This window comes from Cebidichthys violaceus, unplaced genomic scaffold (genome assembly GCF_023349555.1).
Source record: "Cebidichthys violaceus isolate CVI_PGR_0920_01 unplaced genomic scaffold, fCebVio1.0.p SCAF_84, whole genome shotgun sequence".
Classification (NCBI taxonomy): domain Eukaryota; kingdom Metazoa; phylum Chordata; class Actinopteri; order Perciformes; family Stichaeidae; genus Cebidichthys; species Cebidichthys violaceus.
In genome coordinates, this window is record NW_027176969.1 from 541,641 (window position 1) to 553,343 (window position 11,703).

General features: G+C 43.8%; 1 protein-coding gene across 1 annotated transcript; it reads left to right on the forward strand.

Annotated features, from left to right (window-relative positions):
- The first annotated feature begins 382 nt into the window (after positions 1–382).
- On the forward strand, positions 383–10,062 carry chaf1a (chromatin assembly factor 1, subunit A (p150)). Its single transcript, XM_068702461.1, has 16 exons — positions 383–649; positions 2,118–2,165; positions 2,468–3,147; positions 3,373–3,435; positions 3,545–3,774; positions 3,922–4,003; positions 4,107–4,175; positions 4,357–4,574; positions 5,753–5,921; positions 6,154–6,234; positions 6,671–6,769; positions 7,042–7,291; positions 7,755–7,944; positions 8,335–8,659; positions 8,787–8,871; positions 9,171–10,062. The coding sequence occupies exons 1-16, from the start codon at positions 586–588 to the stop codon at positions 9,281–9,283; spliced, it is 2,766 nt and encodes a 921-aa protein (XP_068558562.1). The 5' UTR covers positions 383–585; the 3' UTR covers positions 9,284–10,062.
- The last annotated feature ends 1,641 nt before the right edge of the window (positions 10,063–11,703 follow it).

The following is an 11,703-nucleotide window of genomic DNA, read 5'->3' on the forward strand; positions in this document are numbered from 1 at the left end:
CAATCACAAAGCCCCAAACATCATAAAGAAGGCGGTGCTCTGTGAGACACAGCTGACATCTTTCCGTTTTACAGCGCAGGGTGTCCCGGAACAGGGTGAATGAAAACATAACCAGATTTAGACCACTGGATGAAATGAGCTCACATAATTACATCTTTTTGAGGAGCATTTTAACTATAACACCACATTTGAAACTCTAGTGCTCTTAAAAATCTCCCAAAGCGCTTTACTAACACGAAACACCGACCAAACGTGCAACGCCGTTGTACCAAACAAACGCCCCCCATCAGTGATCAGTAACTTGGCTTTGACCAATCAGCGACGGTTATTGATGCAAGTGACACACTCCCGCCAATTCTGATTTGGGAGCGCGAGGCAGGCAGCGGGGGTATAGGGAGTATGTGGGAGATGCGGAAAGAGAATGCGTGATGTTTTACGTGAAATAAATTAGAAAATACATGTTTTAAATAGCAACGTACTCGTTGGTTCGCTGTCGGGGGACGTTTTCGGTTGTTTACCCCTCCTGTACCGTTGTTTTTACCGAAGAATCCCGCAAACGTGAGGCGCCCCGGTGTAGTGGTTGGGATGTTGGCGGCGGAGAACCCATCTGTGGACGTACCTTTGGCCGCTCCGACTGTCCGTAGAAGAGGTAACTTAATGCTAATGCTGTTTCTAGCTAGCTTACGGATGGTTCTATCAACTTGCCAAAATGTCTTTTACTATCAGATAGAGGTGATATAGTTTCGCACTGTACAGCTAGCCTTGCTGCCCCTGGCATTGCTAATGTTATCATGTCTCCTAACCTAAATTCAGTAACTTTAACGTCAACTGAGACACAATAACGTTAAGTTTAAGTAAGTTAGGCATATAACTAGAAGTGTTTTACTGTCACAAGGATGTAACCATGGCTTGTTAACCTAGTAGCAAACCTGCTCTTTTACCGTTGCTAGGTCATTGCCGAAGGTGCCCAGCGGTAGCTGGTTTTGTTATAGGTTAGCAGCCAAGCTAACCTTAGTCACATTAGCATATTTTAGTTGGGTATCGTTAGCAGTTTTCATGGGTGAAACTCCAGAGCTGCTCCGTTTGTCTTTTGCTCGTTCGAACACCAATCTTTCTTGTGGCTACAGTAACGTTAACTTAAATGCGACATATTATCCCGAGTGCGAAGGTTTCAGTATTGTGTTTTTTCCGGGCATGCATCCTTTGCCTGACAGCCGTGCAGAGTGCCTGCTCTGCGGCTCTCGACTGGGCCTTCAGCACGGACTAATAAAACCGAATGGCGGGAGAGCTAAACCAAACACAACCATTGCGTTCATTGTGACACCGTGATATTAACACACCGGTGTTGTAAGCTTTTTATTCATTGGTTTATTTGATAAGGGACAGCGCACATTAAGCCAAGAGGCTATTTTTCATCTGTAGTCCCAAGAGGCAGATGTTACAAAGTAAACCTAAACACAGAATAGAAGATTATATTTACAAAGTTATGCAATATTGATATAAGTAGTATCATCATTCAGGAGACTTATACTACATTGTCAAGTACTATTAAGACATTCAACACACAACAAAGCAAATGAAATGAGGAATAACTATGTTAAATAGAAACATGGACTAAAGACAAGATTATGCTGCATTGTTAGACACTAAAAACATCCATGTCAGAGATGAGGTGATGAGGGTCGACCGGAAATTTCAAGACAGACAGGTGACAACAGACAGATCGAGGGAAGTTCAACGCGGACATGTTGAACTTCACACGTGACCTTTTAATACAACGCTTTAAATAATGATACTAAAGAAAGACTTATCAATACAGGGTGATGGAGGTTTGATGAGCCACAGCACACTTGCTGCACTGGCATGTGGTTATTACAGAAGTAAATGAATCTTACGTTGCTGTAAGCAGAGTCTTCATTCAAAAAAAAAGTGTGTGATTTGAGTTGTTAGGTGTGAAAGCTATTCTCAGTGGTTGTCACTTTAAGTCGTATTTTATTCTGCAACGAAGAACTTCATCTGTTATCAGTTGCACCGTTTTCTGTGTCCAATCTAACAGTTTGTTTTTGTTTGGAAGTATTATTTTCTGATGCACCTTTTTTGTTCTTCTCTTTGTTCAGGGATGGATTGTAAATCGAGGAACAATGCCAACAAGAAACTTATCCAAGGTAAACGCGACATTCAATCTTTTGACACGATTAAAGTGTTACCAATGAGAATAAGGCGTCATCAGATGCCATCATATATGGTTATAGCCCTCTACAGCAGTTTTTAAACCCATTACATCTGTGTCGTCACTGACATTACTTTGTTTGTAGTCTATCAATTAACACATTAATTAACTTTTGTAAATATTTATTAATTTGTTACATGTTTTGTTTCTCTCAGACTGCATTTTGATAAACAACTTTGCGACATAACAGCCATTATAGTGACACTTTTTACACTTTTTTTAAAATTCTCCCTGCAGCTCGTCTCCCATTCAAGCGCATGAACCCTGAGCCGAAAGAGAACCAGCCGCCTAAGCGCCCTTGTGCACATGCCTGCCCCAATCCAGGAGTCCCAGACAGGGAGAATGAGTCGTCTGCACCCCCCGCACACAGTGGACCGCCCTTGGTCAATGGTCGCGGGCCCCTTGATGGCTTCCTGAGCCGTAGGCGCGCTGCACCCTCAGATGAGAACATGGTTATAGATCTGACCGAGGACAACACCTCGTCTCCCAAAAAGTGCCTTGTTTCACCCGCTGCTGCCTCTCCCGGCCTCCGAGCAAAAGACGAGGATCAGGGCAAAACTGAAACCGCAGCCTCTGGGAAATCCATCAACGTGGATCACACTCCTAAAACACACACTTTGGACTGCACGGTAGACAGCGAGGAGGAGGAGGAGGAGGAGGAGGAGGAAGAAGAAGAGGAGGAGATGGAGGAGGAGGAGGAGGAGGAGGAGGAGGAAGAAGATGATGGTAATCAGACAGCATCCAATTCACTGCTTGACTCAACGCAGGATTCTGAAAGTGAGCCAGAGGAGGAGTCGGGAAACGTTTCCAGTTTAGGAAACCAGTCCGTGCTGTCGGCTTCATCGGTCGGCTCCACATCCGAAAGCTCACCGGAGGAGTCCAAGACCGATGACATCACGCCCACTAGTACACCTAAAGTATGTCCATCTGCCATTGCTTGCTTTTTTTTTTTTTTAATTTAATCACACTTTTGGGCTGTGCAGTATTAGCTGATACAGTGTTACACACTATACTTTTATCAGTATTCCTAAGAGTTCATTTGGTAAAGCATCGGCATACATCACACACAAACAAATGATTCATCACAAAGTACATCACGTCATGTACTTTTTTTAGTTTTTAATTTGAGTTTTTCCTCGCAGCAGCCAAAGACCACCCCCAAGATACCATCTGATCAGAAAACCATCAAAAGACGCTCACTGAAGGTGAGACTTTTTATACACCTATAAGTTGTCTGTTTAGTAACACGGCTACTTTGTTATTTATTAAAACTGTTGTAATGTAATTAAACTGAGCGGGCTTTTGTAATTCTAGAGTGAACAAGACGAGAAGCTCCGTCTGCGACAGGAGAAAGAACGCCAGAAGGAAGAGGCTAAAGCCGAGAAGATGAAAAAGAAGGAAGAGGCTCGCAAGCTTAAAGATGAGCAAGAAAGGGAAAAACGCGAGAAAAAAGAAAAGGAGAAACGCGAGAAAAAGGAGAAGGAAGATAAGGAAAAGGCTGACAAGCTGAAAGCAAAAGAGGAGATGAGGAAATCAAAGCTAGAGTGAGTAATGCAAGTTTCCTGTTGCTCCTTAAGTTGAGACTTATCCATCTGGCATGTTTCTGTTCCGTTAGTCAGTGATGGGTAAAAATGCAAAAACACACACATTGATTTCTGCATGTTAAATGTTTTGCTTTGAACTTGTTTTAGGGCAAAGCTTGAAGAAAAACGGAAGAAGGAAGAGGAGAAGCAAATGAAGGAAGAGGAGAAACGGTTGAAAGAAGAGAAGGATGTAAGTTTGTGTGAGCTAGGTAGAAGCTCCGACGTCTGTGTTTTAATATTTGTAATGGATCCATTGATGAATAATCTGTTAACCGGCGTGTATCTGTTCACAGCGCCTCAAAGCCGAGAAAGCAGAAATTACACGTTTTCTGCAGAAATCCAAGATCCAACAGGCTCCAAAGGTCAGTAGACGTCACACCTAACAACAGGGGCTCACTGGAGCACTGTGCTGTTTCCTAAAAGCTAGCGATAAAGTTTAATTGAGTTGCATTACATCCTCTTATCCCCTGTACACCCCCCTTTAACTAAGACAGTCAATTAAATGAATAAATGTTAATATAACTGCAAACGTTGCCGTTTCAGACACTCGCAGCTGCGTGTGGGAAGTTTGCTCCATTTGAGATCAAAGAACACATGGCTCTGGCTCCACTGTGCCGGGTTCAGTGTGAGGACGCCGTCCTGGAGGAGCTGGACCGGTATTTGTTGAACCCCGCCGAGAACCTGAATGGACTCAAAGACTGGATCGGGCCAAAACCCCGCAGCTCGGGACCCACCAACCCCAGACAGAGAGACTCGCTCTGGTAAGCCCGTTGTGAATAACCTCAGTTTTGTGCTCTGCTGACACTAAATGATACATGGTGGGGTTACAATGACGGAAATGGCCAGTTTGAGCTGTTAACGGACAAACAGGAAGTTATCGATACACTGATCCAATATTTTACTCCCCGGACTCCTTCACCCAACCTCAGTGTATCGGCTGCTACCTAGCCTGATGCCAGAGCTCCTTTCCTCAAATTGAACCCGTGTGCATCACATGGGACATTTGGGGCTTTTTCATTTTGTGATAATTTTGTCAACGTCCATGCATATCGCAAGGGTGATAGGTATCAATAACATGCTGGTTGAAAGAGACAGGATTATTATAGTAATATTGAAAAGGGAAAATGATTGTCTCATTGTTAATAAGCTTTCCAGCAATGCATTTCTCAAACTATCAATTTACCGCATTGTAGCGTTGGGGAAGAACCACATCTCCCATCATGTCTTCCTGGTTCTGAGTGCTGGACTAAGTTTGTTACGTTTGGTGTTTTAGCTTCTGTCTGTTCAGATCATGGTGGCTTGTGTTGATAATAGTTATTTTTGTGCTGGATTATAGTTTTTAGTTACATTAAGTGAGGTTTTTGTAAACGGATTTGTAAAAACAAAATTGCATCCCTATTATTATTCTCAGTTCTTATCAAATCAGAGCTGCTGCTTTTCCCTTTGCGGCTTTTATGTTATGTGCCAAATGTTTCTTAATGCAGGACAAAAATATATATAGATAGATATGAATCCATACGGCGGGTGGAAAAGGCTTCACTGAGCCAATCTGCTGAACATCGTAGCTTCTCCATTGTTTGTTGATCTAAAAGCAGTCCTCCTTTCTCAGACATTCTTATTAATCAAGTTTCGTTTATCCTTTTTAATAAAGCGTATTTTGTCCACGCAGGACATGTGTGAAATATCACAACTGTGCTTTCCAAACCAATAATGTGATTCTACATTTGTTGCCTACATATATTTTATCAAACAAACTTTCCATTTGGCTGCATGTTTGGTTTTTTTCCTTTACATTTTATTAAAAGCTCACTTGCTTCAAAAATGTTCATGGCTGTGGGATCCCTCCGTTATATTTACAAATCAAATCCATTTCCCTGTGGCTTTATGATTTTAAACATTCTTTCCCTCCGTCTTCCTCCACCTCTGCTTCTTCCCTCAGCGAGTGTACAACAGCAGACGGGCCAGAACCGGACGGCGTGCCGGATCGTAAGCGCTGTGGACCCATGAAGCTGCTGCAGTTCCACGCAAACTACCGTCCAGCGTACTGGGGCACCTGGAGTAAGAAGAGCTCACACATCTCAGCTCGCTGCCCCATCAAACAAGACAAGGTAACGCTATTTAGCAAAGGCATCAGTCTGTCCAGATCCCAACTGGTCTTAGCATGTAATATATGTACTTAGTGGTAGTTGAATTGGGTTATTTTAACATGTTTTTAAATGTAACAGAAGGCCCAGATTACATTTTTTTTCTTCACTTTTTAGCTTTTATTCAATATTTGACTTCTTCCAAGAATCGTGTTTGTGTCGCTGTGACGCTAACCTCTGTGTTCTGTCGCCACAGGATCTGTTCGACTATGAGGTGGACAGCGATGAAGAATGGGAGGAAGAGGAACCGGGAGAATCCCTGTCACACAGTGAAGGGGTGAGCGTCCTTTATTCTAACATTTTCCCTATTTATTTAGTGTCTATCTTCATCGATGTCCAGTATCATAGTTTAAACGCATGCAGAAGTACTCTGGTATCTACGAATAGTTTGTGAATAACACTATTGCCCACCAAAGGATACGTCTTTATTTTTCCCACATCTCAGGCAGCCACTAGTTTCCTTTTCTCTCATTAAACCACACAAACCAACTTGTACGGCCTCGAAACTGGCAGAGCAGTAGTGAGCAGTGACCATTTTATAGAAAATACTTTAAAACATACAAAAGCATTAGCTTTAGCATTAGCATGATCTTTTTTAAAAGGCGTTGAATAAAAGTATAGCTAACAGTACATGTGTTGAGTTTGAACTGGCACCTTAAAGTACTTTTTTACTCTTTAGTGAAGCTGACTTTGAACCGTTTGATCGTTTTCAGGAAGACGAGGAGGAAGGAGGTGAAGATGATGACGATGATGACGGCTTCTTTGTTCCTCATGGCTACCTCTCAAACGATGAAGGCGCTCCAGAAGAAGAGGTGCGAAGGGAGCTGCAGTGTTTGTTGTCTTTTGAATAAATCTTTATTTGTCTCTCCTGGAGGATTTTATACAACAAGGGCGTTTTTTTTTTTTTTTTCATGGGATTAATTCGCACATCAATATATTTTTCCGAAATGTTGTTTTTGCCATGCGTACTTTTACGTTGAAGGCCTTTAATCTGACCGGTGTCGTTTGGATTTTGTCCTTTCAAAAATGTTTCTGCTTCCTGTTTGCGCCACTATTAACTACACACGCATGTATAACCTCCCAGGAGGGCGGAGACCTGGAGAAGCAGAAACTACGGCAGAAAGTGAAAGCAAAGGAGTGGGACGAGCTGATGTCCACCAAGAAGAGGATGAAGGTGCTGGACCCGGTGGTGAGGGGCTGCGTCTGGGAGGGGGAGGGACCTGTGATGCAGCTCTTCCGGCCGTATGCTTTGTGTCTCGTCGAGCCTTTACCCAAAGCAGACACCAGCCCCAGTCCAGAGGCCTTCACACAGAAGCGTCAGAGGGAAGCACAGTGTAAGTGTGTGTGTGTGTGTGTGTGTGTGTGTGTGTGTGTGTGTGTGTGTGTGTGTGTGTGTGTGTGTGTGTGTGTGTGTGTGTGTGTGTGTGTGTGTGTGTGTGTGTGTGTGTGTGTGTGAGCGACGTGATCCATGAGGGACGAGCTAAGCTGTGGGTGGACGATATTGCTTGTAGTTCTTGTGGATTGTTTTTCTCCAGGTGTCCAAATTTAGCTCATTTTACTCGTCTAATTGCACCATATTTTCTATAAGTAAGCATACAGTTAATAAGCGATTGTAATTTGGTTTAAAAACTACATGTAACTACATGATTAAATCTTTCTATAGAGGAATCAGAATGTGTTTCTGTGGAAGTTTGGATCCGTTTGTCTGTTTCTAACAAAATTCCTTTTAAAAGTGTTGATTATTTCTCAGCTATTGATTCGTTCTAACTAAACCTCTTTCGCTCTTTTCTCCCGCAGTACTCGGTCAGCTGCTGCCTCTGCTGCACGGCAACCTCAACAGCAGCAAAGTGATCATCACTGAGTTTCAGGAGTTTTGCCGTCGACAGGCGTCCTCCTCCTCCTCCTCTTCCTCCTCCTCCTCCTCCTCGTCATCGTCGCCTCCCGAACTGTCCAGTCCTCAGAGCCCGGCAGAAAACATCCCCACCAGGTGAAACAACGTTTGGTGATGACAGTTTCTGTGTAGACAAAATAAGACTCGCTGATGGAATGATGGAAGTAGTACAAAGTAAAACATAACGCAGTATTTATATTTTGAATTTATTGTCATTCTCTACGTACAGTGGAACCAAAAAATGCTTTTCTTCTGTGCTACAGTTGACTCATTCAGATTAAATACAATAAAAAAAGACATAAAACAAGTACAATGTCAAATATAATAGTTTTATCTACAAATATATTCAGCCGTTCACATGAGGTGCTTCAATTTTAGAGGGAGGAAATTTAAAGTACTGTAATACCTTGAAAATATCTCCTTTTGTAATTTTGTTAATATTTGTTTTTTATGTCAATAAAATAACCTTTTTCCCTCTTCCATCAGAATACAGGTGAAGCGCCTCATCAAGAGCAATGCTGTGTACGAGAAGCGCTCCACCTACCGGCGCTGCTGCTGGTTCGTTCACACGGAGGTCCTGTCCCGCTGTGGGCAGGAGGCTCTTCCCGTTCCCTGCCACTGGACCTACCTCACCGCCGGAGCTCGAGAAGAGTCCCGAGAAGAACCCCAGGCGGCCACGGGCTCTCAGGGGAACTCCCCCACCACCCCGCAGACCTCCTCCTCCACCGCGTCCTCGTCCTCCAACAAGAGGAAGAGCACGGGCAGCATGTCAATCACCAAGTTCATGAAGAAATGCACTGACCCAGAGCAGGTAGAGAAACGCACCACCATGCAGACCTCGCTGGAATACTTTAATTCTTTGTGCTTATCGTCATTTTTATAGAGATGTTTGTCCTTTTTACTGTCTCAAATGTTCCTAAATCCTCTGTTCTTGTCAGACGGAAGCAATGGAGACGGACGGTTTTCAAGCGGACACGGAGGAAGACGACGAGGAAGACTGTGTCCTCATCGCCACACAGAGTGGTGAGTCACACAGGAGGAATAAAATAACAAAAACTGTGACTTTTTAATGTTAACCCCCAGATTCCGACCATTTAGCGTCGTATAAAAACTGGGAGCAGATAGAAACGGCTAAATCCATCTACCAGCACATCTTAAGTGCACCACTGTGCAGACTATTTCTGGCTAAGCTAACCGCCTTTATTAATGTGCAGATGCAGCTGCAGTGTTCGTGCATCTCGCCTCATTCATTAACACCTGCAAAACTCTTGAAAGCGTCCAGTTTTGTCTGTTTTTTTTAACGCTCGTAAAATGTCCTCCAGGCTCAACCACAAAGACCTCCTCCAGTGAGGGAGGCTGCCTGATGGAGGTCACCCCCTCCGACACGGCGGCTCTCCCCGTGGCCAGCGCTGCTCCAACACTCGCCACCGCCTGAGGACCGGATAGTCCGGCTCCTCTGATCAAGCTACCGTGTCTCCCCCCCCCCCCCCCCTCCTCCTCACGAGTGTCTACCACCTGGTTCTGAACTGTACCGTGTCTCAGACGCAATCTTTCAAGCAAGAGGAAGCAGCACACTCTGAAACAGGCAACTCACAGCAGGTGACTTGTGCTCAGCAACAAGTTCTTTTTTTTTTATTATTATTAAATGAGTCATCTTGCCTGTTCGTGCCTAAAATCAGGACCGTGTGACTCTATTATTAAGGGCAGTTTTGTCCGATGTTGATTAACTGTGTGTCTGATTTTGTTTGCGTTGACGCGTCGGTCGGGCCTCTTTGAGTCTCTCTGGCACTGCTTTAGCTGCGGCGGGTCGGGTTGAGCAGAGGGAGGAAGAGCAGAACGAAAAATGCCCAAATGTTCATGAGAAGAAGCATTCAAGACATCGAGAACGCTGCATTATTTACGGTTCCTGACATGTTTGAATCCATGACGTTATTGTGTGTGTTTGTGTAATGTATATATATATAGTTTACCAGAAATAAGAGTTGGGAAATGAGAGGCTGAAAGTCCATCTGTACGTTTCCCTCCGATTGTTTCAATGGGTCCATTTATTCTGCGATTTCTAACTCTGACAACTCGCTGGAGTAGTTGCTAGATCTGTACTTGTACAGTTAGGTTCCAGTGTCACAATGTTTTATAAATATGTATTTTTTCAAGAATACTTGAACAGGATAAATTCATTAAACATGAATAAAAGTACTGCACTTTTATATTCTATTCATTCCTCGACGTTTCTTTTGGGGGCCTTTTTGAGTCGCTAATCTTTCTCATGAGGAACTGTTTCAGAATACGAGGCGCTGCAGAGCCTGAGGCTGCATTTTACAAAGCCTGCTCAAGGCGGGAATGTTGCTCCGCCGCGCTGTTCTGAATGAAAGGTACGAACACTGAGGGGGGGGAGTAGGTAGAGTTGAACACAATCCAATTCTGAGACACAAATGTGAAGTTAAGAGACTGCAAATGTTTTTTTAATCCTAACTGTATTACATCTCTAAAAGCAGCTGTAACAAAATGCTCTTCAACAGTATTTTTGAATTCTGGAGACAGATGTTGATGAGTTTCAGTCATTGTGCGATGGAGACAGATGTTGAGTTTCAGTCATTGTGCGGTGGAGACAGATGTTGATGAGTTTCAGTCATTGTACGGTGGAGACAGATGTTGATGAGTTTCAGTCATTGTACGGTGGAGACAGATGTTGAGTTTCAGTCATTGTGCAGTGGAGACAGATGTTGATGAGTTTCAGTCATTGTGCGATGAAGACAGAGGTTGATGAGTTTCAGTCATTGTGCGGTGGAGACAGATGTTGTTGAGTTTCAGTCATTGTGCGGTGGAGACAGATGTTGTTGAGTTTCAGTCATTGTGCGGTGGAGACAGATGTTGTTGAGTTTCAGTCATTGTGCGGTGGAGACAGATGTTGTTGAGTTTCAGTCATTGTGCGGTGGAGACAGATGTTGTTGAGTTTCAGTCATTGTGCGGTGGAGACAGATGTTGATGAGTTTCAGTCATTGTGCGATGGAGACAGATGTTGAGTTTCAGTCATTGTGCGGTGGAGACAGATGTTGATGAGTTTCAGTCATTGTGCGGTGGAGACATGTTGAGTTTCAGTCATTGTGCGGTGGAGACAGATGTTGAGTTTCAGTCATTGTGCGGTGGAGACAGATGTTGAGTTTCAGTCATTGTGCAGTGGAGACAGATGTTGATGAGTTTCAGTCATTGTGCGATGAAGACAGATGTTGTTGAGTTTCAGTCATTGTGCGGTGGAGACAGATGTTGTTGAGTTTCAGTCATTGTGCGGTGGAGACAGATGTTGTTGAGTTTCAGTCATTGTGCGGTGGAGACAGATGTTGATGAGTTTCAGTCATTGTGCGGTGGAGACAGATGTTGATGAGTTTCAGTCATTGTGCGGTGGAGACAGATGTTGTTGAGTTTCAGTCATTGTGCGGTGGAGACAGATGTTGATGAGTTTCAGTCATTGTGCGATGGAGACAGATGTTGAGTTTCAGTCATTGTGCGGTGGAGACAGATGTTGATGAGTTTCAGTCATTGTGCGGTGGAGACATGTTGAGTTTCAGTCATTGTGCGGTGGAGACAGATGTTGAGTTTCAGTCATTGTGCAGTGGAGACAGATGTTGATGAGTTTCAGTCATTGTGCGATGAAGACAGATGTTGATGAGTTTCAGTCATTGTGCGATGGAGACAGATGTTGATGTTGAGTTTCTGTCCAGGATTGTATTCAGGCTCACAGGAAACGGGCTAAACAAAAGGTGTGGGCATTAGGCTTCAACACTGCCAGCCCCCAAAATGTGTTTGTGTCAGTCTCGGGGGGGGGAGGGGACCCGACTGAAATCTGTGGATTTACAA

Coding starts and splice junctions, on each gene's coding strand:
- chaf1a (XM_068702461.1), top strand. CDS start 586: ATGTTGGCGGCGGAGAACCCATCTGTGGACGTACCTTTGGCCGCTCCG. Junction 650..2,117: donor TCCGACTGTCCGTAGAAGAG/GTAACTTAATGC, acceptor CTCTTTGTTCAG/GGATGGATTGTAAATCGAGG. Junction 4,575..5,752: donor AGACAGAGAGACTCGCTCTG/GTAAGCCCGTTG, acceptor TTCTTCCCTCAG/CGAGTGTACAACAGCAGACG.